General features: G+C 42.3%; 2 protein-coding genes and 1 non-coding gene across 4 annotated transcripts; 1 reads left to right on the forward strand and 2 right to left on the reverse strand.

Moving 5' to 3' along the window:
• The first annotated feature begins 1,180 nt into the window (after positions 1–1,180).
• On the forward strand, positions 1,181–8,196 carry LOC101476825 (cerebellar degeneration-related protein 2). 2 transcript variants are annotated; one of them, XM_024803478.2, is made up of 7 exons: positions 1,181–1,309; positions 1,418–1,489; positions 2,152–2,264; positions 3,557–3,705; positions 3,806–3,973; positions 5,551–5,770; positions 5,929–8,196. In XM_024803478.2, exons 2-7 carry the CDS (start codon positions 1,420–1,422, stop codon positions 6,529–6,531), a joined length of 1,323 nt encoding a protein of 440 aa, XP_024659246.2. In that variant the 5' UTR covers positions 1,181–1,309; positions 1,418–1,419; the 3' UTR covers positions 6,532–8,196. The 2 variants fall into 2 exon arrangements, with proteins under 2 accessions (XP_024659246.2, XP_024659245.2); XM_024803477.2 differs by having other exon boundaries at positions 1,230–1,489.
• Positions 8,197–13,050: 4,854 nt separating this feature from the next.
• polr3e (polymerase (RNA) III (DNA directed) polypeptide E) lies at positions 13,051–25,923 on the reverse strand. Its single transcript, XM_004556619.3, has 21 exons — positions 25,747–25,923; positions 24,904–25,008; positions 23,063–23,113; positions 22,827–22,904; positions 22,467–22,582; positions 22,303–22,385; positions 22,010–22,117; positions 21,389–21,438; positions 20,958–21,077; positions 20,753–20,838; positions 20,546–20,590; positions 20,360–20,451; positions 20,036–20,156; positions 19,825–19,906; positions 19,678–19,737; positions 19,197–19,354; positions 19,039–19,100; positions 18,485–18,945; positions 15,607–15,684; positions 14,446–14,568; positions 13,051–14,366 (listed from the first exon to the last, which is right to left on the reverse strand). Exons 2-21 carry the CDS (start codon positions 24,940–24,942, stop codon positions 14,310–14,312), a joined length of 2,070 nt encoding a protein of 689 aa, XP_004556676.1. The 5' UTR covers positions 24,943–25,008; positions 25,747–25,923; the 3' UTR covers positions 13,051–14,309.
• A 147-nt stretch (positions 25,924–26,070) lies between these two features.
• On the reverse strand, positions 26,071–26,152 carry trnal-aag (transfer RNA leucine (anticodon AAG)). The gene has a single exon. It is a non-coding gene; the product is annotated as a tRNA-Leu (tRNA).
• Positions 26,153–26,927: the final 775 nt, after the last annotated feature.

Below are 26,927 nucleotides of genomic sequence, written 5' to 3' on the forward strand. Positions count from 1 at the left end.
ACAAGTTAATCATATATCTGTTATCATTGTTGAATTGTCTTTGTTTTTTGTGGAGACCAAATAATACATATTTCCAAAACAGAGCAAATCCTTTAAATACATTTTCTGAGATAAAAACACATAATCTCTGCCAGAAGTCTTGTACAAGAGGACAAAACCAAAGAAGACGTATAGTGGATTCCTTGCAAGTCTTACAAAAACTACAGTTTGCGTCAATGTCTAATTTGAATTTGCTTTGAAGATAATCTTTAGATGGGTAAATTCTGTGTATTAATTTATTTTATTTTTATTCGTTCCACATAATATCATCAGTCAACCGGTTCCAGAAAAAAATTACATATGGTAGCGTGGTTATACTATTCTGAAATAAAGATCTCAAAGGTTTATTGTTGTTTTTTGAATGCTTAGAAAAGCATATCTTACCAACAGTTTGTATTGGAGATGCCAATGGCCTGTGGTCTGATGGGATATTAGGTTTATTCTATAAAAGCATACAAACCCCTGACTGATAGCTAAATTGAAATGTAAACAAAATTCTTCATAGAAGAAAAGCATACCATTTGAATCGAATAACTGGTTAACTAAAATAATATTGTTCCTAAACCAACTATCTAAAAAGATAGATTTTCTGCTGTTCATTGATGACCGCAGATCATTAGCCTACGGTATTTCTGCGGTTCTACCTTCGTGCTGTCATGTTTCTGCAGCGCCCCCGTGTGGTGGCTATTAATCTTTGGCGGACCAAACTCGGAGGAGCAGGTGTGGCGACCTGATGCCGGAAATCACGGGTGCTAATCTTCACAATAAAACCACAATTTTGTTTTACCTTTGTTAACCAGACATTACTACGCCACTGACGTTTAAATACAGTGGAATCGTTTTTTTCTCAAATTAGTTAACATCCAGTCCGCACACGTTCCTGTTGCTTTTTCATCTGTTATTCACAGATTCCACAATAACACGATTTAGTTTTTGAACCCAAATTAATATGTTTCTGCTAAAGTGCCCAGCTTTTTAATTAGTGTACTTTAAGTTTTACTTTGTATCTTTTGTTCTCTTGCTGTTTATCTGTTTCTTTTTTTTCTTTCTTCCTTCCTTTAACATATTTGTATTTTTAAATCTTTATGCTCTGTCGTCTTCTTTTTCTGGTGTCTTGGTGAAACACTTATTCTGAAAAACCAAACCGGAAAGCGTTCCCGCGCGCGGACGATTTCATGAGCGGTGAGCTGGAAGTAAGACTGTCCTATGATGAGCGCGCACCGGTGCCGGCTGTGGGGGGTAGAGGACGCTGACTGAACCGGTTATCTTGGTATATCAAAGTCCTTTTTCAAAGTGTTTCGTGTTTTTAATGTAGATAAATCTTTAAAGAGTTTGACTGATTAAATAAATTAAAATAAAATCCCGAGGATGCTTACAGACATGATTGTGGAGGAAGAATTTGAGATAAAGGAGGAGGAACCGTGGTACGACAAGCAAGACCTTGAACATGGTACAGTTTCCTTTCAGTCTTTGTGTCTCTGTGCTTAGAGATAAAGATTCGCACTTAGTCTTTATTTACCCTGCAGGCAGAGAATTACAGGACTGTTACAGCTGATAATGATGCGCGGTGTTTAATATATGAATGGCATTATAAGTAATTTTAAAAATATGCACGGGCAATATTTGCATTAATTTCTGTGGGTTTTAAGTCGGGGTGGTTTATTTAGTCTGAAGTCTGATTTAGTGGAAATTTTGCGAGTCCTAGAAGTGTGCGAGAAAATCCAGGAGTCAGCAGCACACTCACATATGCGGCAAAAACAGAACCGCTCTGCCTGAATGTGCCTCTGACTTTATTCATCCTTTCTGCCTGCATGGGCTGCTTTTACGCTAGTGGCCGTGGGTTTGTGTTCCTGTGTGTGTGCAAAAATCACCTTCAGATTTTATCATGTTTTTGTCCATGTAGAGTGAAAAAGAGCTTCGCCTGTAAATGTAAAAGTGCATGCCTTTATTCCTTTCCTTAATTGAGTTTCTAAAGAGACACTTTGTGTTACTGGATTGCTGCCAACACCAACAGCACCTCTGAAAGCTGCTTGTCAGGTCTCCTTCACCATTAGTACAGAGCCATGAATGCTGAAGGACTTGCAGTTTCACCTCGCTTCGTGTCTCCTGCAGACCTGCAGCTGGCAGCCGAGCTGGGGAAGACCCTTCTGGAGAGGAACAGGGAGCTGGAGCAGGGGCTCAAGCAGATGTACTCCAACAACCAGGAACAACTGCAGGAGATCGAGGTAAATACCTCCCTTCTCTCACAAAGTATAGTCCTAAACAGAGCTCTCATTAGGCCAGGCTGTGCTGAAAACATCAAGAGATGAACCCGCTTCTCTCACACAGCTCTGATTTCCTCTTTAATGCTTTCAGGGTGTTACTAAATGTTAACACGAAACATTTTGCTGTACACAGCCATTTCTTCTTCTGGGGATGGACAGTCATGTGTCCCTTTACCTTCAAACTCCCGGAAGGCTGTGGTCCAAAACAGTAGAAGCTCAGAGTCAAAACCTTTTCTAAGAGACTTCTGACTTCCTGCTAAATTTAAGTAAATAGGCTCAGCCCGGGGGGGCTCTAAATCCATCCCTGCATTAAACTGCTGACATACACAATTAATCTCTTAAGACCTGCAGCAGACACACGTGACATCAATGTTGACCAGTGCTAGGATCGATTTGCTGATTTACGCTCGCTCTTTGCTGGATTGAAAGGCGATTAATAAAAAGAAGCACCATGAACACCTCATTTAAAATGTACAGCTTGCCTTGTTGACTTTGGACTGTTTATGTTAGCGTGTCCGGGCAGAGTGAAGTTACTTATCAGCTGGGCTTTTTTCTTTCTTTTGATTTTACGCCAACTGATTACATGATGTAAGTTTCCTGGCTGTGACGCCCTGTTAGATAATACGTCCTCAATTAATCTGGGACTTAAGGGAGGCATTTAGGTGTTACTGGGAAATAAAATTGTCGAGCTGTTAACCTGCCAGAAAAATGCTCAAATAGCAGCATGTGGATAATAATAGTAGGTTTATGTTTACACTGTCTTACTGTTGGTCCTCACATCAAACATGACGTTTAAATATTGAGTATCTGCTCAAAATGCTTATTTAAGAATTTTGGGGGTTTTTTGTAAATCTACTCTCGACTCTGTTCGAGTCAGTGAGAGAAGATTCTTTAAAGGTGCAGAAGCTTCACCTACAAGCTGTTCAAACCTTTTGTTTGTGAGGGGCAGCCAATCAGATGAAAGTGGGCTTACAATGAGGGGAGCTTGGAAAAGAAATTCAAGCTAGGCTTTAAAGGGAGAGGAGCTAAAATATCTGTCAGCTGGATAATGAATTATTTTAAACACTGAATCATGCAAAGCTACTGTAGAAGACGGCGAACATAAAAAGATGAGTTATCAGCGATTTTTGTAATGATTTAATCATTAAAAATAGCTGCTCATTTGACCTGCTAATGACTGATAGTGTATTTGTTAACAATAATAGATGTGTTTCTCCTTTTAAGCTCTTATCACCTTTTTCTCTCGCCTCCAGTACTTGACAAAGCAGGTGGACCTCCTCAGACAGGTTAACGACCAGCACGCAAAAGTGTACGAGCAGCTCGACCTGTCGGCCCGAGAGCTGGAGCAGAGCAACCACAAACTTGTTCTGGACAACCGGGCAGCCGAGCAGAAGATCCAAGGGTGAGACATTTATCACCAGTTTCTTATTAAAAACTTTTTTTTCTTTGTTTTTGTTTTTTTACTAACTTTGTTTTCACTGGTTTTTATTTTTTCTGTGCAGGCTTACAGAAACAGTGGAGCTACTGCAGATGCAGGTGGAGGAGCTGCAGCATCAGGTGGAGGAGCTGAAGCTGAGTCCCTTTCCACCTCAGAAATCTTCACACAGAGAGAGCTGGCCTCGCAGCACTCACAGTGTGTCCTGCCTGCAGGAGCTGCAAAACACACTCAGGTGGGTAACGCACAAACACAAATTATCACAGACCAGTGGAGCTTAAATAAGGAGTTGAGAGAGCTGACTTCAGACGGGCAGATCTGAAGCTTGCATGTGTTTATATCATTATGAATGGTTCTGGGAGCCATTTATGATGATGTCGTTTTCCATCTTCCCTGCCTAATGTTACACGCTCACAGTAAAAGGGGCCCAAACCTCCAATTATGAGGTAAATGTAAGTAAAAGTAAACACTGTGGGACAAAATTGACCACTGATATAACGATATCTCTGCACTGATTTCATTACACAGTCGTCTGCTGCAGGCACAACATGCTCCATGATGACTGTATGAACATATTCTCTGAAAAACATCTGCAGGAAGTCGTATTCAGGCACTCAATCTACTCAGGGGTGCAACAGTGCAGGGAGATACTGTAGTCCTCAGTTCAGCTGATATTTTAGTTCATTTTCCACAGATACACCTTGCATAATTATTATCTGAGCCTGAAAAATGTGCTGTCAGTCCTGTTCTTGCAGGTGGACATCCAAAACCTGCTAATAATGGATAAACACCTGTAGTTTCAAACTCTATAACAGGTGAAATTTTATATATTCTGGAGACTGTGGACGGTAATTTGTCAGCTCGTTGCTGTGTTTTTGTATTTTACTCTGGTAAAATCGCCTTAATTGCTCTTTGTAGGTCTCAGGAGGAGATCTAAGCCGATCCTCTCAGCTTTAGCTTTAACCTATCTGCACTGATCCTGCTCTTCCTGGCAGCGGCTCGTTTCTACCTCGCAGAGGCCTGCGTGCTTCGTGCCCCCGTCACTTGTTCTTGATCTGTAGTGTGACGCGTTCATTCACAGCCTCAGTTTAGTCTCTGTGGTGTGTAATCCTGTTAGCAGGGCTTCTTCACAACATGCAGGAAGTCTCAGTGATAAAGTCAGAGAGCGGTGGTTGAGGTTGGAAGAAAGGAGGTCAAAGTCTCGAGCTGAGAGAACAACTGTGTCTCAATATCTGTCTGAAGTTAATGAACTCTCACACAGGCTGCCCGGTGCTACTGATAAGCCCTTGATTCCTTGCTTAGTGTGCTTTCTTTTCACCGGTCGTTACTTATTTATTGTTTTCAGCTCTTCTTTATCTTGGATATATATAAATTTTCACCCACACATCAAGACAAACGGATGAAGCTGCAGATTTGGTTTAAATTGTCAAAACGCTTAAACGGTCACAAAACACATAAGATTTAAATGCCAGATTGAACAGCCTGGCTGCTGACCTTTGACCCTTCTCCCAATTGCATTTATTGCCACCTTTTAAGTTGTTAAGTAACATTTATAAATAAGTGATAATGGATAAGATTAGCTGAGGAAATAATCTCCATTAGAGATTCTTTCGCCGGGTTCCTGTGGAGCTTTTAGCCATATCACATGGTCTCTATCAGCCAACAGGGTGCTCTCCTGGGAGTCACTGCTTTGGTCAGGACTGTAGCCAACCATCTGCTGGCTGTAGCTTCATATTTAGTGTCCAGACATCAGTTCTTTTATTTAAATACTGTATATGGAAATCGGGGTCTAAAATGCACCTGTTTGTGCAGGTACGACTACGATCCCGACAAACCCTCAAAGGATATCGAGCCGTCTACCACATCATGGCAGGAAGAGGAGCAGGACTCGCTGCGACAGTCCCTCCATGCTCTTCAGACACAGTTTGCCACTGAGCGTGCTCGGAGGGAAGAAGCAGAGCGAGAGGCTGAGCTGCTCGCCAGAGAAAATGCAGAGCTGGAGCAGCAGCTGGCCGGGATGGCAGGATGTCAGGTAAGACTGACACCAGTATCTCTCTGTCCTTAAATTTGTTTCCGACTTGCATCCATCCACTTTCTTGATCACTAATCCAATTTAAGGTCACGGGTGGCAGGTAGCACCCTGGACAGGTCGCCAGTCTAACAGTTTGTCCAACTGTCTATCTTCATCAGGCCAGACTGTCTGAGCTCGAGCGCGAGGCGGAGGAGCTTCGTCAGCTCTGGAAATCAGAATCCTCTACAAGATGCAACAGGCCAGACGTCCTCCACGGCCTGCTGCCACACACAGTGTTCCTCAACCCAGAGGAGGAGAATGACGGAGAGGCATCTTTGGCTAAAAGCCCCGCGGTCCTGAAGCGCTGGAGAAGTGAGCGGCTGATGAAGGCGACGCAGATGCCAGACTCTCCTGACAGGGTCTATGACCACGAGTGCTCCTGCGTGCGCCGGGCCGAGGTAGTGAAATATCGCGGGATCTCGCTGCTCAACGAGGTTGACGCCCAGTACAGCGCCTTGCAGGTGAAGTACGACGAGCTGCTTCGGCGCTGCCACTCTGAGGAAGACGAGCAGGACAAACTGAGCCACAAGTCAGTGCAGACTGCATCCTTCATCGCCACCACATTCCCTCCTCTGACAGGCAGGGAGGGCTTTGAGGATGACTTTCACCAGCCGGAGTACAAGAAACTCTTCAGGGAAATTTTCTCCCGCATCCAGAAAACCAAAGAAGACCTGATTGAAAGCCGGGGGAAACACTCAGCTGGGAAAGCTCTGCCTAATTAAACACTTGTAAAAAGTTAAAAGGGGGGGAAACAAGAACAAAATAACCGTCTAATAACCGTCTTCCTGTTTTGGAACAGCTCTTCGAAAGACTTTTATCTACCCAGAAACTGTGATCGCCGCACAAACAGCTTAACAGATAAGGGCAACACAGGAACACAAAGGCTAACACCACCAGCTCACGTCGCAGATGTGGCTCGTTTTGCACAGAAATACCAGTGCCTGACGCCACCGTCTCTACTGTGCATTCGCTTTACCTCAATTTGCGAAAACGTGTTCACAAACAACCTCCTGGGTGAAATTTTCTGGGGGAAATTGTCTTCCTTTAAGCCAACTAGTTTGAGTCACACAGTTTCCTTTTAGAGAAGAAGCATTCTAAAGTAAAATCATCAAGTTCCCAGTAAAGATGCAAAATTCTAGAAAATATAGAAAGTGTACGTCTTCCTTAGAGTAAATACTTCCTGGAAATCAAACCACATCAAAGCTTGAACTTAGGCTCTGTGACATTTGTTCTAGACTAAGGTAACACCCAACAAGTAGTCTGAAACATTAAGTGTTTTAATTTTACTGTCGGAGAAGACAAATATCCCAAAACAGTACACATTCAAGAAGCTAGAGCTGGGACTTTTAGCTTCTTTATTGAAAAAACAGCCTTGGTCCACTGTTTTCTGATTCTGCTCCGTTTATGGTTACAACCAGCCGTTGATGGAAATCTTCGCCCTTTAGCCTATCGGCGCTCCACCAGCTTCTTGTTAACGGTGCATCTCAGAGGTGCTGAGCAGGTATTGTGCTGAGACCAGAAAGGGAACAAAAGCAATAAAAGTTGTTGGCCAGGCAGCTAAACAATGACAGCGTCTCGTCTCAACTCTTTGGATCACATGATCACAATCGCTTTTATATATTAACTCCAAATGGCGTTGCTCTTTCTGGGAAATTTCCAACATCATTATTAGGAAATTATGGACCTGTGAAACAGAAGACCATGTCTGTTTTGGGATTTTTTTGTTTGTTTGTTTGTTTTTAACAGAGCTCATGTGAGCTGAAATACTTTATAATTTATGGTTTTCTTCTCCGCTGTAGCAAAAAAGTGAATTTCTCGATGGTAGTTTTCCTGCACTTGTTAGAGTCACCATTGCAAGGTTGACTAAGTCTGGGTATACAATGAATGACGTATTTGTGATGGAGTTCAGAGGTGATTTTAGGTGCTCTAATATATTAGGGTTTTTGTAACTGATGCATTATCCTCCTGAATTTATACTTGATTGTCTTATGGTAGTTTAGATGGCTGTAAGCGAATGTTATAATAAAGTTTACCAAAATATTAACTGTGTACTTGATAATATAACCTGTAACGGTGTCTTGAAGCTTTTTCTTAGCAGCACTTCTGTTGCTTCTGCTGCCCGATGTTCACGAGTCCTTGTTCAGCTTAATAACTGTGCACTGCTGTATCTGTAGATGTCTGTAAAATCTCAATGAGATGCACTTTAGAATTGCACAGGCGTTTTCAATGCTCTTCTGACACTTTGCGCGTGTGTTGTAAATGTAGCTAGCTAATGCTACATGTGATGTGCTACTGTCTCCTTCAGAGACCTGAATAATCTGCTGTGTTTTTCGCTGTTTCGTGGTTAATGTTACTTCTCTGAGCCATTAAAACATGAAGCAAGCTGAGATGGAGGCGTGTGTGTGTGTGTGTTTACCATGTTTACATCTTTGTGGGGTCCAAAAATTTGAAGTTTACTGTACTTGTGGGGACCAACAGTCGTTATGAGGACAAAATCACCATCCAGACATGTCTGAAGGCATTTTTGAGACTCAAAATGAGGTTTTAGTGTCAGAGTTAGGGTTAGGCATTCATTTTTGGTGGTTAGGGTAAGCGGCTAGGCAAAGCATTGTCAATTAGATGTCCCCACAAGGGTATGAAAACACAACTGTGGATGTGTTTTTTGCTCTAAAATACAATTAAATCTTATCTATCGAGAAAAACGTCACTGATCCGCTTTAACAATCAGATAAAAGCTTTGAAGTCAGCCACACAGACACAGGGCTAAGGCCCAGCCCAGTCTAAAAATAAAACAAGAGTCATTACAAATTCAAATGAGATAACTGCCCTGAGCCTTGTGGGAAAATAATGGTGCTGTAGCAAGAAAAAATCAGAAGTTATATAAAAACAAACAGTTTATGGGTTACGTAAACATGTTTAACCAGCAGCACAGTACCAGAGACACAGTGGGATTTTTCTAAATGCTTAATTTTAATAACAGACCATCCAAGAAGTCTGTGCTTAGGTTGAAGGTGCAGGTGTGCATTAGTGGCGGGATCAGGAAGGACATCCTGTCTTTGTTTATTTTGCATAAGCAGAGAAACTATGGAAGTTTTATTATGGTCAAATAGTCTGAACGTTTTGGCATTAATTGCGTAAATGTTTATTAGTTTTTAATTTTTAAAAGGGAATCTTCTTTGCGTCTGTTGACATCTACGTACAAAGTAATTCACATTAACTACTAACTTGTACCCCAGCCTTCATCATGGCTCTGGTAAAATCATGTTACTCTTAACATGAATTTCACCTGACTAGTCTCTACTAGTCAGGTGAAATTCATCCCCCGGGAAGCATGACCATACCAGGCTGAACTGACTTAAGATGGAGCGCCAATCCCTGGATCCCCCTTCACCCCCACACCTTACACTGCAAGGTTAGCCACAAATAGTTCTTGTCCTGGTGCTTGCTTCTTCCTCCCCACTATCACCATAGCCTTATCCACAGGAGATGAGCTGATCTTTTGGGTTATCTGTCCAATAGTGTAGATTATTGCAGAATTCAGATCAAATTAGGGCCCAAACTTGTGACTAACTTTATGCAAAGCCTCCAAGATGGCAGCCCAAACACTACAGTAAAGTAACTCCTCCATCACTTCTGGATCTGAAGACTACATTACTATAAACATTCTGATCAGATGGCTAAACTGAAACAATAAAAATGCAGTTTAACAGCTGTCCAACTGCTCCTGTAGCACACACACCACCCTCTCCTCCGGTCCCGGCAACGTCAGGTGTGGTCAGCCTCCCCTGACACCACTACCCTCTCCTGCAGCTCAGCCACAAACCACAGCCACGTTGGAAGAGAAAAAGAATGCAGTTGATGGCTTTGCATTTGATTTTTCACTCTTTTTACAGGAAACAGAGGGCTGCACTCAGGACAGTGAAAATGAGGGACAGGCAGAGGGACAGCAGATGTTTCCATATAATGTGGCAGAATTTAAAGAAATCCTTCATTCCAGACGTTGGTTAGGATATTGTTTTGATGCAGATTTGCAATTTGTATGTTTGTTTTTGTTGAATCACTGGGACTTTAAGATTTACATTTAATCATTATATTTTTTGACAATGATGCAGTGTGAGAAATTGTTCAAGGCTGACATGTTTTCTGATTCCTCACATCTCCATCTTGTCTACTTAGCCCTCTTTTTTCTGGAGGAAGATGAAGCTCTTGAAGAAGCAATTCAGCGTAGCCTCCTAGAAGAGTCTGATAGGCCGAGTGCAGTTCATGATTCAAGGTAAGATTTCAAAGCAACCTTTGATCATTGGATATCTTATTTGCATCTTAACTTAACTCAGAGGGCAACTGGTCTGCAAAGCTGGAACTGGAGTGAGGGAAAGAGGAGTCATCATCCAGATCAGACTGCCATTAGCAGTCCAGACACCAGTGAAGATGAAGAGGACGACACTAATTGGATGTTTTTTCATTTTCTTGTTTACTCAGAAAACTAAACTGTTACTCTAGAATTGCATATAAATGGTTTATGCACCATTTAAACAATTGTCATATATTTATGTTACTACTTATAACCACATATGAAACGTTGTACTTGATTCCATATATTTCCCACGCTGTACATGTTTGTCTTTAAAATAATGCCACATGCTGTTTGTTTGATGTACTAGAAAAATGAAGGACAATAAATTAATATTGAGTACAGTGGTGTCTCTAACTTATATAAGTTAGAGATGTAAGAAATAGAGATATCAGAAATATCTCTAACTTATAAGGGAAATATAAGGGAATTTACAAAATGTCTTACTTGCAGGAACCCAAAGAAGTGTTTTTGTGATAAACAAGTGTTTTAATTTGTACCAAAATAAAATTTAACTGAAGTATAAAAAAGGGCATGTCTTTTACGTCGTGCGTTTGCTTTTTTCTGCCTGCAAAGTCTGTAACATCTGGAGAAATTACTTTCTTTAAAACACTTGTCTTGTGATATCTTGTATAATGTTCACATATGTCCGCTAGGGGGAGCGCGTTGGCCACAGTTGGACAATTTAAATTGCAGTAAGGTATTTTTTTCTTGTGTAATCACGTTTTATTTTTATACCCCAGTGTTAATCCAGTCTTTGCATGTATTCCCTGGAAGATTCATTTGACTTTAATTGATTCAGTATTTATAATTCCTTATATCGTAAATACTGCATTGGTAATATGATGTATATATATTTTTTCCTTAAATGCGCATGTGCATCTTTTAATTTTTAATTACCCAAAAGCTGTAACCATTAATTTAGAGCACAGCTTGCATAACTTCTGGACAATATGTTTTTCACTGAGTCATGACCAACCTACACTAGCTGAGGAGTGTCACTGTATATGGACATTATTTATCCATCATACATTCATGTATGACTTAACCTGTAATACAAGTGGGAAAAATCCACTAAATATAACCTACCATACTGTCAAAACTTCTGCTTCCAGCTAAAGCAGAGATCTGAATATATCGCCCAGATAAAAAGAAATAAACTAATAATAAACTAATGGGGTGCTTTGGCTGTATGTTTTGGGTCATTGTACAGATGTCACACTGCCCCCGCCAAAAAGGATCTCATGCAGCGGAGACGGAGAGCGCTAAACCTAAGGCCCGTTTCACTACACGGGAGAAAAATCCCAGACATCTTCAGCTGACAGAGCTGTGACGAGACGCCCATTAAGCCCGGATGACATTGATGGCATTAACTCTGTGCAGGGCAGTGATGGAACATTAAAAACTACAGTTTTCATGTGTTGAGCTTAGAATGAAACCAATTTTACCTAAATTGCATGATTTAGTACTGTCAATAGCAAGGAATCAAAAAAGGTGGTTATAATGGGTTTCAATTGGTCAAAAACGGCCACGCTAGAGGCAAGAGGAACAATTTGGTGTATAGTGTATATTATCGACATTATTAAGGAGCTGATGTTGAAAGTTAAAAATAAATCTGAAAAAAATATACGCCTTTGGGAAGTTTCATTCCATTTCCATTAAGAGAAAAAAGAAAAGTGAAGTGGGCACAAATGGCCACCATAGCGCCCAGAGGGTTAAAGATATATAGCACTTTAAAATAGCCAGCACAGGACCAAAGTGCTGCACAGTAAATAAGTTAAAAACAATAGAGTATACAAAACAGCAAAAAGAAAAGAAAAGAAAATATATTTATATTTATATATTTATATATATATGCTGGGATTTGTTGACACCATGACATCATTGCATTCAGTTTTTATTCACAATTTGTTTAGTGTCCCAACTTTTTTGGAATCCGGTTTGTATATTTTATTTTTTATATATATATATATATATACACACACTGTGTGTCTATCTTTAATGTGTGCCTGCTTCCAGTGTTCACAACTCCTCAGTAAGTAAGTCAGCAAGTATTGGCTGTCCTAAAAGTTGCTACAACTCGCTAAATTACGTCATCGCCTCATTGGCACAATTGCTCATGCTAATGTCATTGGAACCTACCTACGGTGTAGGAGACAAAAATAACATCGTGGAAGGGACAGAAAGTGAGTGAAAAAACATCCCATTTCCAATTTATTTACAGCTACAAATTACATTTCTTTTACCAATTATTGGCTTTTTTTAATGTCACAATCCCAACCCTACTCCTTTATCTGGGCTTGGACCGGCAAAGGTGACCCGAAATAGGAACTCTGGTGGAGTTACTTTGTGTGTGTGTGTTTATAAGTAGTAGTTGTGATCCACAAAACAACATAGCAGTAAAAGAAGAACTGACTGCGTTACAGTCAGTGCGGGAGCAGCGGCTTCGCTCATGCGCGATTCATTTGCAGTTTGGACGCATAGGTGAAGATCATTCCCAAGAGCCCTTTCAACGTGGGCGTGGCACCCACACTGGACCTCAGCAAGGTCAAAGTGACAGGTGTGGGAGACAGTATGTACCTCAGTGATTGTTTTTGGAAACTATAAAAAACACTATTTTAGTATCCTGCTGGTCATAATAAAGAAAAAAAACATGAGCTTCTGCATATTTTGGAAGAGTTTTGAGGGATAGTAAATGGAGCTAGAAATGACCAAAAACTGCCTCCTTTAAAGACTTACTGTTGTAAAAAAGAAAAAGAAAAAATCAAATGCTCTTTGGATTTTCACGACACTGCACCAGGAGTGATTTGGTACCTAGAAGAAATCCATATACAGCAATGCCTGTTCCACATTTCACAAAAAACTACAGCAATAATGACAAAAGGCATCAAACATTTAAAGTGTTTATTGAGCAAAATAACAAACCAATAAAAAAAATATTACTTGGAATATTTGATGATGGAGGAAATCAGATTTGGCCTGAATTTCAGCTCATATGTCCACAAATGCAATGTGTTGGAAATCAAAGCGTTACCTCATATGAAGGGTTGGAGTTTGTCCTGAATGCCTTGTGAGGCAGAGGCACTTTAGACGGAGGCTCAAGATAGCAGCACGTGGCGATAACATGGGCGTATCAGCCGCATCGCCACTTAGGAAGGTCCAGTGTTTGTGTGCTGGACTGGTGTTTGCACAGAGACAGATCTACATTTTATTCCAAATCACATCTTTATTGGTTCTCATCAAGAAATCGGTCACTCAAAGTTCCTCTCAAAGAAAGGAAAATCTGAAACTCTACATTCAGCCAACAAAAACCTCGACATTCATTAAAAAGTTTAGAAATCAGTACTTGTGACTGAATAACAGAAATGTAGGAAACCATATTTGATGAAGCCGCTTTCAGGTCCACGATTGCCAAAGTCATCAGAGATTTCAGTTCATTAATACTTTAGCTTGGTTTGTTTTTTTTTCTTACAGTATTCAGCCATATTTTATCTAAGCATTGAACCCTTTAAACCCACCTTCCTCTTTTATGCAATAAATAAAAATATCAAACTCAGCTGATACTCCTTAAAGTCAGATTGGTGAAAGTGTAAAAACTAAGGGAGAATTTTGGTGCCTAAAAGGCCTTAAACAACATTTGCCTTGTTGGTGAAGCAATAAAGTAAAATGTGTTTTTTCTCTGAGGAAATTTCCAAGGAGGGGTGAAGTGAAAGCACTCTGAGCCACAGCTGCTTTCAATTGTAAACAGCAAACTGATGTGGAAAAGGTTTAGCTAAAGAATAATCAGATTTCAGGTCATAAATGCAATAAAACAAACAAACAAACAAAAAAAAAACTACCAATAAACCGCAAATATTCATCTTTCTAGTTCTTCATTTTTTTCCTCCCTCTCAGGCTTTCGAGCTGTCAGAGTACGTGGGGAGCTTCAGTCCTCCCACTGAGTCGGGGCGCTCACACGAAGATCAGAAATGCTTCAGCTGAAATGAGAAAAGCTTCTTGTTCTGAGCACAGCTTTGTCCTCTAGTCGCCCACTCTCAGAGCGGGGCGAGCTGCTGTGATTGGCTCTCATCTTTCCACTGCCCTCCTGCGGGACACCTGAGAGTGGATATGATTGGCTGGGGGTGACTGCATGGGGGGAGGCTCCCGGGGTCAGGACTGTATTGTTCCCTTTAGGTACCACATCCCTGCGTGGCTGCTGCAGCACTCCTGAAAACCAGACAACAGGTTAGATCAGTGGACAACATCTGGTTGAAAGGCAGACGTTGAGACTCAGAACTGGGCTCACATTAAGCAGCCGGTCGATGTCAGCTTTAGACACGTCTCCAAGCTCCTGAGCCAGTCTGGCCTGGATTATGTTCCTCCTGACCCGGTAGTTCTTGGTGAACACATCATAGAGCAGCCGGCGGTGCTGCAGGGAGAACAAAACCACACAGAAGTATGAATTCAACTCTGCAGACTGCAGCTGAAACACCTGAAGTGAGCAGACTACCAACATATAACAAGGTGGTAAATACATCAGAGGGTTGCTTGGGCGCACTGGTGGTATAAAAGACATACAGAGCTTCTGGGTCTTAAGTGTGAAACTGCACAGAAGTGCCTTAAACCTTCATTCCTTCTAATGGGCACTGACTTCCAGTCCTATACAAATTTCAAGGAAAACGCCCCTCTGCCCCATGTAATCATGTTTTTAGTTTAATAGGCTCAGTCACTCATCTGAGGTCATCTTGCATAAAAGAAAAATATGGTTCACTTTGGGAAATTTTGGTCATATTATGTCTCAGAGAGGAGGCTTATCCTTGGGATTAGCTAATCACTTGTGACTGACAAGACATGAGTACGTGAGCCAAGATGGGGATGGCAGAAAATAAACAAGATACGGTGGCCAAAATGCTAAAACTGATCCCCAAAACAGGATTTTACAAAGCAATGGGTGACACAGTGGCTTCACCCATCTTTTATGTACAGTTTGTAGTTAAATCTTAATATCACTAAATCAGCACATTAGGAAATATGGATAAATTGCAAGACTGGGTCAGTAGCAGCTTGTTTTTGTAACTCCTGGCAAAAGAAATGCTTTCACATGTAACAACGCATAAAAGCACAACTTGTTTGATGTAATCGGCTAAATTCAGTGGCTTGTTTTATTTCTCCTTGTTTCCAAATGCTGTGCTGAGCTAACTAAGTAGTGGCTATATGATATTTATTGGTCCCTTTTTAATTCTGCACTAGCGTTTTAAATAAATTAGCAATGCCACACACTGATTGACCAAAGCAAGTCTATGTCAGAAATCGAAGAAAACACTTCACAGAACTGCATCTTACTTTAGTGTTGCAGTCAGACGCAATCGTGGCCCACACTGAAACATCACTGATTCATTAAAAAATAATAATAATAAATTATTTTTTTAAATTCTTGTGAAGTTCAGCGATTGCTGTGAGTGTTTACCTTGTCAAAGTCCTCTCCGGTCTCCCACAAGCCAAACACCTTTTGTTCATCTGGGGCTGCTTTGGTCTGAGCAGGAAACTGAAGTTAGAGGGAAACAGAAATGTTAGGCAGGAGGATTTGATCCTTAAACCTGCTCTTAGCTCAACTGCCTGCTCAGACGGAGTCTTCTGAGATTATCTGGACTGTGTGGAGTGCTACACTCTGTAGCTGAAAAATGAAACAACAGTTCCTCTAATGATCACCTGAGTCTGGCTTCACAAACTAGCAAAACACAAATACAGAAGCTTCAAAGTGCAAACTGCAGAGACCAGCGGGTGGCTGTGTCCATCTTTGTGTACAGTCTATGTTTCAGCCATGATCTGAGTATCATGTTATGAAACAGTGTTGTTTTTCCTCATCATTTTGGTTTGAACTTTGAAAATTCTCACATCACTCTTTGACATATTTAAACAAACTAATTTGAATATGATGAATATGTAGCCAAAGGGGCAACACTTCCTGGTTTCTTTGCAGAGTACTAACGAATCATGTTGGATCAGGCTTTGGTTGTATGCAAGTGAGCACTTTGTGTGGAGGGCAAAGGAAGAGCTGCAATTGCCAAATAGCATCATAAAAACATCTGCTACTAACTGCTCTAACTACTCTTTGTTTCTTATTCTTATCTGCATTTTTAAAGAAACAAAGTCTTGGCCCAGATTACTCAAAACTACTCTTGCTGCTCATAAACCCCTGAAAATGTTGTCATCACCCTCAGAGTCTAAGTCTAGATTCTCTGTGGGTCAAGAATAGGTGAGACGAGATGAGTTCAACTGTAGCTAGACACTGGTTTACAGATTGTTGCAGCTTTAAACAAAGTCTCTAGTTAATAGCCAAATGTCCCATTAAAAACCATTTTAGCAGCATGGTTCAGTCACATGTTGTTTGCTGAGTTTATATAAACTTCTCTCTGCGGTGCTGATGTTCCTCACAGATTGATCATATGCTGAAAGACTAAGTTCAGTGGTCGGGCTCAAGTCAGGCCCGAGGCCCTTTACAGCATGTTCTCCTACTCGCTCGCTCCGCTGTCCTGTCTCCTCTTCACTGCACTAACTACTAAAGACCCAAACACCTAAAAATAATAATAAAGAAAAAAACCTCTTTATAGTAACTCAAAAACAAAAATGAGGGAGGCGCCATCTAGTGGCACTATTCTGCAATTGCACTTTGCAAGAAAACTGCCTCTCTTATACACTCAACAAAAATATAAACGCAACACCTTTGTTACTGCTCCCATTCCCCATGGGATGGACGTAGAGACCTAAAATTCATTCCAGATACACAATATAACCATCCCTCCCAAACAGTGGTCACAAATCAGTCCAAATGTGTGGTAGTGGGCACATCTGCTATATTGAGATAATCCATCCCACCTCACAGGTGTGCCACATCAGGATGCTGATCTGACATCATGAGTAGTGCACAGGTGTACCTCAGACTGCCCACAACAAAAGGCCACCCTGGAATGTGCAGTTTTTTGCGCTATTGGGGGTCTGGGGACCCAGAACCGGTCAGTATCTGGTGTGACCACCATTTGCCTCATGCAGTGCAACACATCGTCGCATGGAGTCTATCAGATTGTCAATTGTGGCCTGTGGAATGTTGGTCCACTCCACTTCAATGGCTGTGCGAGGTTGTTGGATATTCGTGGGAACTGGTACACGCTGTCGTATACGCCGGTCAAGCACATCCCGAACATGCTCAATGGGTGACATGTCCGGTGAGTATGCTGGCCATGCAAGAACTGGGACATTCTCAGCTGCCATCTGCCCTGAACAATGTGAACCATGATTCATCCGTGAAGCGCACACCTCTCCAACGTGCCAGACGCCATCGAATGTGAGCATTTGCCCACACAAGTCTGTTACGGCGACGAGCTGGAGTCAGGTCAAGACCCCGATGAGGACGACGGGCATGCAGTTGAGCGTCCCTGAGACGGTTTCTGACAGTTTGTGCAGAAATTGTTTGGTTGTGCAAACCAATTGTTCCAGCAGCTGTCTGGGTGGCTGGTCTCAGACGATCTTGGAGGTGAACCTGCTGGATGTGGAGGTCCTGGGCTGGTGTGGTTACACGAGGTCTGCGGTTGTGAGGCCGGTTGGATGTGCTGCCATATTCTCTGAAACGCCTGTGGAGACGGCTTATGGTTGAGAAATGAACATTCAATGCACGGGCGACAGATCTGGTTGACATTCCTGCTGTCAGCATGCCAATTGCACGCTCCCTCATTGCTTGTGGCATCTGTGGCATTTTGCTGTGAGTCAAAACTGCACATTCCAGGGTGGCCTTTTGTTGTAGGCAGTCTGAGGTACACCTGTGCACTACTCATGATGTCAGATCAGCATCCTGATGTGGCACACCTGTGAGGTGGGATGGATTATCTCAATATAGCAGATGTGCCCACTACCACACATTTGGACTGATTTGTGACCACTGTTTGGGAGGGATGGTTATATTGTGTATCTGGAATGAATTTTAGGTCTCTACGTCCATCCCATGGGGAATGGGAGCAGTAACAAAGGTGTTGCGTTTATATTTTTGTTGAGTGTATATCATGTGGCCTGAGAATGCCTCGGGATCCTCTAGGAGGAGCTGCGAAGCACTGATGGGGAGAAGGATGTGTGGGATATCCTGCTTAGTCTGCCTCCAGCACAACCAAACTGTGTTTAAGAGGAAGATGATGGATGGTTAGAAGTTATTACGTAGATGTTTAGATAAAAGTCCACTAAACCAGACTCCAGATGTTCGGATTAGCCATTTCTACTCTTGCACAGCAACAGCCAAAACATTTCTGTGATAATTTTGTGCATTTCATTCCAATAAACGACATACAAAAAAGACTCACAGGCACCATTATCTGTTTGCACTGTTGGCTGAGCAGTATGGCGTCCTGTAGCATGTGATCTGAGATGGAGTGGAAGACGCTCCGGCCGACCGGTATGGACGCCACGTGGAGGTTAAACAGCCTCTTCAGCTCATTCAACGTGATCACAAAATGCTTCCGGAAAGTCTTTATCACAAAGTCCTGCAGCTCCGGGGACGCCGTGTTGGCGGGACTCCCTCCGTTGGTGTGATCAAAGTCGGGGGAGGTGGCACTGGGGTAACCATTGAGAGAACCGTTGGGGATTGAGGAGGAGCAGGATGTGTCCATTGGCTCGTCTTCACTGTTGCTGACGGGCTCCTGTTTGATGTGGATGCTGCTTCCTGCGCGTCTGTCCTCCAGGTCCTTCTGCAGAGTCGACTGGTTTTCTTGCACTCGCTCCTGAGCCATCTTCAGACGCTGTTGCCCGCTGATGTGGACAGGATCTAGAAAACACCGCATAGATCACTTGAATAAGCTCCGCAGAGTATACCGATATCATTTCAGGGGTGTTTGACAAAATGTAACTCAGTACAAACCAGGCTGAGCGGACTTCTTTGGCACAAAGTCTTCTTTAGAGAAATTAAACACCTTTTCCAGCCTTCGGGAAAATAAACAAGCCAGATTATTCCACTGCAGCAAAAACATTTAATAGTGCTAAACTACTGATGTGCTGCCCTTTCAACGTGTCGCTTACTTGCTCTGGATGCCAAGCCACAACATGTTCTGCCTGTGGGCAACATCTGGGTGTTTCTTAATAAAGTCTACATCAGTAGGCAACAGGAACTCCCAGCCCCGGTTTGCCCGAGGAGCTGCCACATGTTCCAGGAACTCTTTCACGTCTTCTGGGGGAAGCTGAAGGAAGAAGGAGGAAGGTGTTAGCTCTCTTTACCTGAATGTACCGAACAACTTCAGCTTCCAGGTCACAAATGCAAAAGAAAGCAATACACTGAGGGACATTAAAGACCCAACAACAGCATCCTTCCACATCCTGATTGTCGAGGATGCAACACAACTTAAAGGACTAATTCAAAGTGCAATGAACCTCTAATTAAAAATAAATAAATAAAAAACGCAGCCTAAGCAATTAACTTTGCACAGCTACTTCTCCTGAGCCATTTCGGTTACTAACAAACAGAAACATTGAATCAAGCATCTCATTTTGGTCTCGTCCTTACTTTGATGATTGATGCAATCTCCTTTCTCATCACAGAGCGCTCCAGAGTGAACCTCCACATCTACGAAATGAAAAGATGACTTAAACTGTGCCTGTCAAGCATTATGCTGTAGCTTAATTAAAGGAGGAACAACTGAGAGAAGCTCACCACAAAGTCTCTGCCACGACAGAGCACCTCAGCAGGAACACCACTGTGAGCACTGAAGGTGTTTTTGGGATACAGAACATCACTGTGGAGGAAAATTTAAAACCCACATCAGTCATTTCCCACTCAATATAAAAACATGGAATTAGACAAGACCTGCTTGACCTGTGGTTCATTTTAACGTTTCAGTTAGATAAAAGATTCCTGGTCTTACCTCTTGATAACCCAGTTCCCCTGAACCAGCAGCGCCACCTGTTGGATGCAGCGCAGCACTGAGGTCGAGTCTGTGCCAGACGCGAGCAGGCCCATCAAATTAGCAAATGGCATTACCTTCACTGGAGAGGAGAGACAGCGAAATGAATGGTAGGATGATGATGTTGCCGTTTATGCTTTAGTGCCCCCACGTGGTACAAAGAAAAACTGCACAGGAAATGTTGAGTGCCATGGATGTTTGCATGTGTGTTAAAAAATAATAATAACAACAATACATTGTAAAAAAATAAATTAAAAAAAGCTGTTCTTTATCATGTTATCCTACCATTCTTCATCAGAGTCTTGACTTGCTCTCCGAGTGGCAGAGTGCGGAGCTGGGCCATAGAGAGCACATTACTGGGACCCACAGGCTTCACCCTGACAGAGAGGAAAGCAAGTTAATGATACGATTCACAGACTGTCACTGAGTTGGCATGCAGATGTACGTGCCAGAAGAGAGGGGCACACTTACACTTTCTCCTCTGCAAGAGGCGGCATCAACATCGCCAGATACTCCCTGAGAAAATGAGAGAGGAGTGAGAGAGGAGAACAGAACAGCAGCAGAACTAAAACTGCATCAACATACAGCTCATCAGTGCCTAAGAAATAAACTACACATCCAATTTAATTCAGATAATAAAAAAGCACAAGTATCAAGAAGTTATTTATTTGTACTCACTTTGGAGTTTTGACCAGTTCAGAGTTCTCCGAGGCATCCACTGACTGACAGAACAGGTACTGCCTTTCATGCTCCGAGCGCCCGCCCTGAATTCGATATTGCAAACACAAACTGCTTTATGATGATGCATAACCAGCACAAATCTCATAACGTCAGCGCTCATGAAAGGAGACAAATTCATCCCAATGGTGAGTACTCCCTCTACCTTGACTCCGTGATAGGTCAGGTGAACCCAGGGCTCCTCCGCCTGCTTCTTCTGAAGGAACTCGTATGACTGGATCCTCCTCTGTCTGGCCTGCTCCGACTCGGGACGAGCAAACCTCACCTGGAGCACGAGCAGGAGAACTTAAATCAGTGTAATTATGATAATGGATTGCATTTTCACTATTCATTCACTCTCACATTCACACACTGGTGGAGGCAAGCTACAGTTGTAGCCAGACTGGACAGACTGACAGAAGCAAGGCTGCCAACACCAGTAGGCGGTAGGGTAAAGTGTCTTTACCCTGGTCTTTACCAAGGACACAACGACCAGGACAGACAGCCCAGTAACCTTCCGGTTACAGATACGCTTCCCAACCCCCTGAGCCACGGTCGCCTGAGCTTGACCGTAAGTGTTTGTGTTTAAGCATTTACCGTAATAGCCTTGGCTTCCTCCTCAGCTTCATCCTGGGAGGAGTCTCCACCTGTACACACAAGACTCTGGTCAAATAACTGTAATCATACCTGCTCCTACCATGATGTTTGAGGAAACATCTAAAAATAAACATATAACATGCTTTAAAGCAGGGATGGGGAATTAATTTCTCCAAGGGGCAAATATTAAAAAACTGGGACTGTTGTGGAGGTCCACACCAATAAACCCTCCACAACAGTCCCAGTTTCTTATAACTGCCACTTGGAAAAATGTAAAGAAGAGCTACAAACTCATTTTATTCATTCTTAACTTCAGTAAGGATGACATTTGGCAGCCTCCCTTGTACCCTAATAGAAAAGTGTAAAACCTCAGTGAAGAGTTTCTGGGGTTTTCCCCAAGGCTGGCTGCATAGGCAGAAACTATCCTCACTAACATCTGATGCACACACACAGTCATTTTGTTCTGTAAGCAGGCATGGAATACGACAAAAATCACTCAGTTCAGGAAACATCAAGGTTTTCTAGGAGTAAACGATTAAGGTTTTCAAACAAAAGATAAACTGTGTATACTAAATAATCCTTCTCAGAATTTAATCTGGAAAACAAGAAAAGCAGGCACACCTTCATTGGCCGCCTCCCTCTCTCTGGTTTTGTTGTCGGCCTTGTCCAGGTAAGAGAAGCTGGGCCTCATCTGAAGAATTCCAGTCAGAGGTGTGACGTGAAGCTCACCTGTTAACGCCATCAATAAAACAACCAGGTCATAAATCCTACTCTGATTGGAGTGGACTCATCATAATATGTGTGGTTCAATGGCTGATTGTTTTTATCTTTTGGTGCGAGGTCACAAAGCCAAAACACAAACATGGTGCCACAATGTACTATACGGGCTGCTGAACCCGTTAATCAGGTCAGACCTTTGCGAAACACAGCAGCTGCGTATCTGGAGGTGTTGGTGGTGGCCTGGATGGAGGAGAAGGTCTGCTTGTCCATCATTTTACTAGAAAGGGGGAAAAAACTGAACAGTCAGACCAGAAGCAGGACCTGAATCAAAGAAGAATGTATAAATCAAAGAACATACGCAGAGTAGGTGTTGGTTTCGTCATAACCCGTGCCGTCCACATTTAGGGCGATTTGCTCTCCTTTACTGCGACAGTAGTTTGGACTCACTGTGTCCATGGATATTTCCAGCTCCACCTGTATAAGGAGCCGTACATAAATGATAAACAACTACAAACACCCGATTTAATGACTTTCAACATTTCTGAAAACTTGTAATACAAAAAATCTTATCTTATAATTTAACCTGATGTAACCAATTAACTTGAGAAATTGGTGATTTCCAATACTTTAATATTTCCTCCTATTCACACATCTCCCCTGAAACAGAAACACATTTTCAACAAAACACAAAATACATCAACATCAAGTTTCTGATTACCTTTTGCTGCTTGGGTTTGATCTTAGCCGCCAAGTGGGTGACATCATCATAGGTCATGGTGGCTGGTCGCACAGGGTACTGCATCAGGGGAAAGCGGTGAACTCAATTAGTGACTCTTTGAACATTAAACATCAATCACACCCCAGACGGTCCAGATAAGTTAGAGAAACTGCTCACATGTGGGCTCGTGAGGTCGTGCTCATCAGTGCACGGGTACTACAAAGGGAAAAGCTCACCTGGAAAAGATACAGCTTATCTGCGAGGCTTTTGGCGAGGTACACGTCGATCTAGAAAAAACACAAACATAGATCAAAGTCAAACAGGCTGACGTCAGGAGCCAACAGCCAAACCAGACTTTCCTCCAAAGTTCCCGAACTCAGGGTCATAGCAGGGTGAGAGGTTGGGTACACCCTGGACAGGTCGCCAGTCTGTCGCAGGGCTAACACAGAGAGACAGACAAGTAGGGCTGCAGCATTTGAATATTTAAGTAATTCAGTTTGCCTGTCGACTCAGAAATCGAATGAAACTCACAACACACCTGGCAGAACATCATGTTATTTAGCTCATCATATTCCAGCCACAGAAATTCTTTTGTCCATGAAACCAAAAAAGCTGCGCTTTCTTTTTGCCTCATAGTCTGATTTGTCATAACTGTTCCGTTTTGTGGTCGGCATTTCTTTGGCTGCCCCTTCTTCACCCTGACCTCTCTTATTTGGCTGAGCAGAACTAAAATACCGGCGTAAATCCTGCTGCTTTTACACACGCACTCACATAAGCTCAGCGATTCTCTGCGCGATCAACCTCTCACATGTTTAAGCTTGCTGCGGGAGATTTCACTTGTCACGTTTGAATAGTAAGCTAATGAGTGATAAGACGATGTCAGAGGAATTGGTGCGCAAATTATCGTTACTCACCAATCAGTGCTGTCGCTCTCTACACACCGTTCACGCGATCGCAAAGTAAAGTGAAAGCATAAAACAAGCGCAAATTCAAACGTGATTTCAATGTCACATATTGACAGTGGCTCATCGATGTCAATGACAGAATTACTCAGCTACATTTTCGAAAGAATGCAAAAGCATTGACATATATTTTTCCTTCCTATGATAGCCCGACGGGCAGGGCTGAGATAGATTTTGGTAGCCCGACTGGAAAAAATCGCTAGCACTGGGACGTCGAGCTAGCAATTTTGCGAGCCCTGTTTTTTTCTTTGATTCTAAACATTTTGTTAGGAGAGCCTTTAAATAAATATGGCTTAGTACACCCCATGCCCTCTTTAGATTCACCTCTGTGTGCTGCAGGTATCACTGCAATACAAAGTATTAAAGTTGTCTTCAGACTTCGTTAGCAGTTAATCCGCATAATTTAATGTAACGCCTGTAGCCTCTTTGTGGTGCGTTTATGTAGACAGAGACAGCGTGTCTTTGGGCTGTGGGTCGAGCACTCTGAGAGAACATGCAAAACCCACAGAAAGATACTAAATTCGAACTCATGACCTTCTTGCTGAGAGGCAGGAGTGCCTCACAACTAACCACCGTGCCACCAAGTAAATAATAGATTATTAAAATCAGCCGTGTCTCCACTTAGTTCAAACAAATCTTTTTCCTGCTGAAAAATCAGCTGCCAGAAGTAGTCAAGCCATGATCACTAAGCAGTTAATGAACTGTGTCCCTGTCAAGTTGAAAGGCACTGTAGAACCTTCAGCACCAATTACTAAAGTACATATTTAAAGTCATTAAATATGTATGCTGTACAATCATTCCACCCTGAAAAATGATCACTTCAAAGAAATAATTAAAAGCCAAAAATTGCCAATGACGACTATATGTAAAATTCACACTACAACTATGAGTATAAACGCTGATATTTGCTGCCAGGTGATTTCATTACCTGTTAATACACCTAACAGAGACTATGCATGGAAAACACCTGGGAACTGTTTACTTCCCGTGAGGCTGTTCACACTGATAAACGCAGAACAGCAATAAAAGGTGCACAGGGCAGAAAAAATGCTGTATCATACTTTATTAGGTCAGTGAGACGTGTAATATCCTTTCACTTAAGGCTGTAAACATACCTCCTCTATAATGGGGTCGTCATCATCACCGCTGGCCATGTTGATGTGATCAGAGCAAGAAGGTGAGATGGGCAAATCTTGGGGGAGAGGGGAAGGGGGTGCAACCTGGAAAAATAAAAAACAAACTGGGTCACAGGAGCTAAATGTCCGGCTGCACACTCCTGTTACTGTTATGGAGTGGCTACACCCAGGCAGGCAACAAAGGCACCAGATGACAGGAACTTAGTGATCCTGCACATCACAGTTACATCACAGTTCAATCAGGAGGTGTCAGTATTGGTAATAGCCGATACTCTTCAATTAACTCAACAAGTAAACCATAAGATGCTAAAGTAGTCAACTTCCTATGGTGATTGTGCCGCCTGTCATGTGAAGCTTTCACGGACACACGTAAAATCCACATGATGCAACACAGCAGTAAAAGACTCCTCCTCGTGGAAACATAACCCTATCAAACACTGTGTCAAGCTAATAAAAAAAAAGTATGACGCCAATTTACTGGCTGCCTATATAGAGTGTTTATGGTTAAGTTAGCTCCATTAGCAGCAAACCCTGCGAGCATTTATCACAGGGCCTACACAACACAGCGGGTGCTTTTTTTTAATTCCTATGTAAAAACAACACCAATATAAAGAAGATAGGATACACAGCACTAAGCTGAAGATGTCTGTTTCCTGTAAACAAACGTACAAGCAACAATATTAGCTACCAAGGCGGTAGCTAGCAAATGTAGCCTAGCGTGAGCTAGCTTAGCATGGCGTGCTTAGTTAAAATAACACAGATTCAATCAGCGGGCCTGATTTTAACTCTTCTTTATGTAAGAATAGCAGATTCCTCCCTCACCTGCACACTTCACCGTTCAGCTTTAGCTATCTCATCCGGGTGTAGCTAGCCCAGGAACGTGGTGCGGAGAGCTGCTGCTGAAGTGGAGTTTAACTCAAGACAGCTGTAGTCTACTGCTGCTGTGATACCATGTTGACTCTGCTCCACACAGACACGTGGGGAGGAGCCCGCGCCCATAATGCACAGCGAGTCCGCTTGTGTCATTATTTTAGTACGCTGTTCATTCATAACCAACTACCCCTAGGTATTACCTAGGTATTACTTGTGGACAATTTAAGTTTTCAGATAAAATTGTTTCGCGAATAGAACGGGAAAAACATATTCTGGCAGCGGTGGGATTCGAACCCACGCCCCCGAAGAGACTGGAGCCTTAATCCAGCGCCTTAGACCGCTCGGCCACGCTACCGTTGTGATAAAATACATTGAAACAGAGGCTAATAGCAAATATAAAGCCTCCTGACTATAAAGTTTGGGTTGTACCCGTTTTAAATGGACTTCAGACAAAAATGATGTAATATGAAATCCAAGGACATGCAAAATATACCCTGAAGTCTCCTGGGAAATTAAAAATTGTGTTTTTTATTATTGCACTTCTATTAAGTTCGTTTTTTGAGACTGCAGCAGCAAATACAGGATAAACGTGTCCTCAATAGACAGAGAGGAGCCGTTACAGACTTTAACTTCAAATCACGTCTGCAGCACAGAGTCAGCCTTGCTAATCAGCTTCCTAGTGTGAGTGGAGCTGCTGTTAAGACAGATAGCTACAACAAAAAAAGTGCACGTCGTACGTACGTCATCTGTTTGAAAACCTCATGTTTATTTTGAAAAAAATTACTCTTGCCATTGTGGTCAATTAAAATATACTACAGCTTAATCTTTTTCTTAGTTGACCATCAAAATTTTCTTTCAAGGGATTTGCTTTGCCCATGTGGGCCACTGCATATTTCTTGTAAGCGGATTTTGGGGGCTTCTTTCTTTGTTGGACCCTCTCAGTTCATGATGTAAAACCTGCACTACAGCAGTTTACAGTTCATCACAGGCTTGAAACTTAGCGATTCCAGATTATACCGACCAATCTTCCTCTTCTCTGAGGATAATAGTATGGGTCTTCTTCCAGAACTTGGCAAAGTGGTGACAGAGAAAACTGCAAAGAAAAACAAGACTAGTGAGCTGAAGCATTT

The sequence above is a fragment of the Maylandia zebra genome, linkage group LG8, assembly GCF_041146795.1.
Source record: "Maylandia zebra isolate NMK-2024a linkage group LG8, Mzebra_GT3a, whole genome shotgun sequence".
NCBI lineage: Eukaryota > Metazoa > Chordata > Actinopteri > Cichliformes > Cichlidae > Maylandia > Maylandia zebra.

What these genes read in the sequence shown, in the direction of transcription:
- polr3e (XM_004556619.3), bottom strand. Translation starts at nt 24,942, where the DNA reads ATGGCCAGCGGTGATGATGACGACCCCATTATAGAGGAG. An exon ending in TGACCTATCACGGAGTCAAG is followed by an intron (nt 20,839 to 20,957) that starts GTAGAGGGAGTA and finishes TATCGAATTCAG; the next exon opens with GGCGGGCGCTCGGAGCATGA. An exon ending in GGGAACTGGGTTATCAAGAG is followed by an intron (nt 19,907 to 20,035) that starts GTAAGACCAGGA and finishes TTTCCTCCACAG; the next exon opens with TGATGTTCTGTATCCCAAAA.
- LOC101476825 (XM_024803477.2), top strand. Translation starts at nt 1,408, where the DNA reads ATGCTTACAGACATGATTGTGGAGGAAGAATTTGAGATAAAGGAGGAG. An exon ending in GCCGAGCAGAAGATCCAAGG is followed by an intron (nt 3,706 to 3,805) that starts GTGAGACATTTA and finishes TTTTCTGTGCAG; the next exon opens with GCTTACAGAAACAGTGGAGC. An exon ending in GAGCTGCAAAACACACTCAG is followed by an intron (nt 3,974 to 5,550) that starts GTGGGTAACGCA and finishes CTGTTTGTGCAG; the next exon opens with GTACGACTACGATCCCGACA.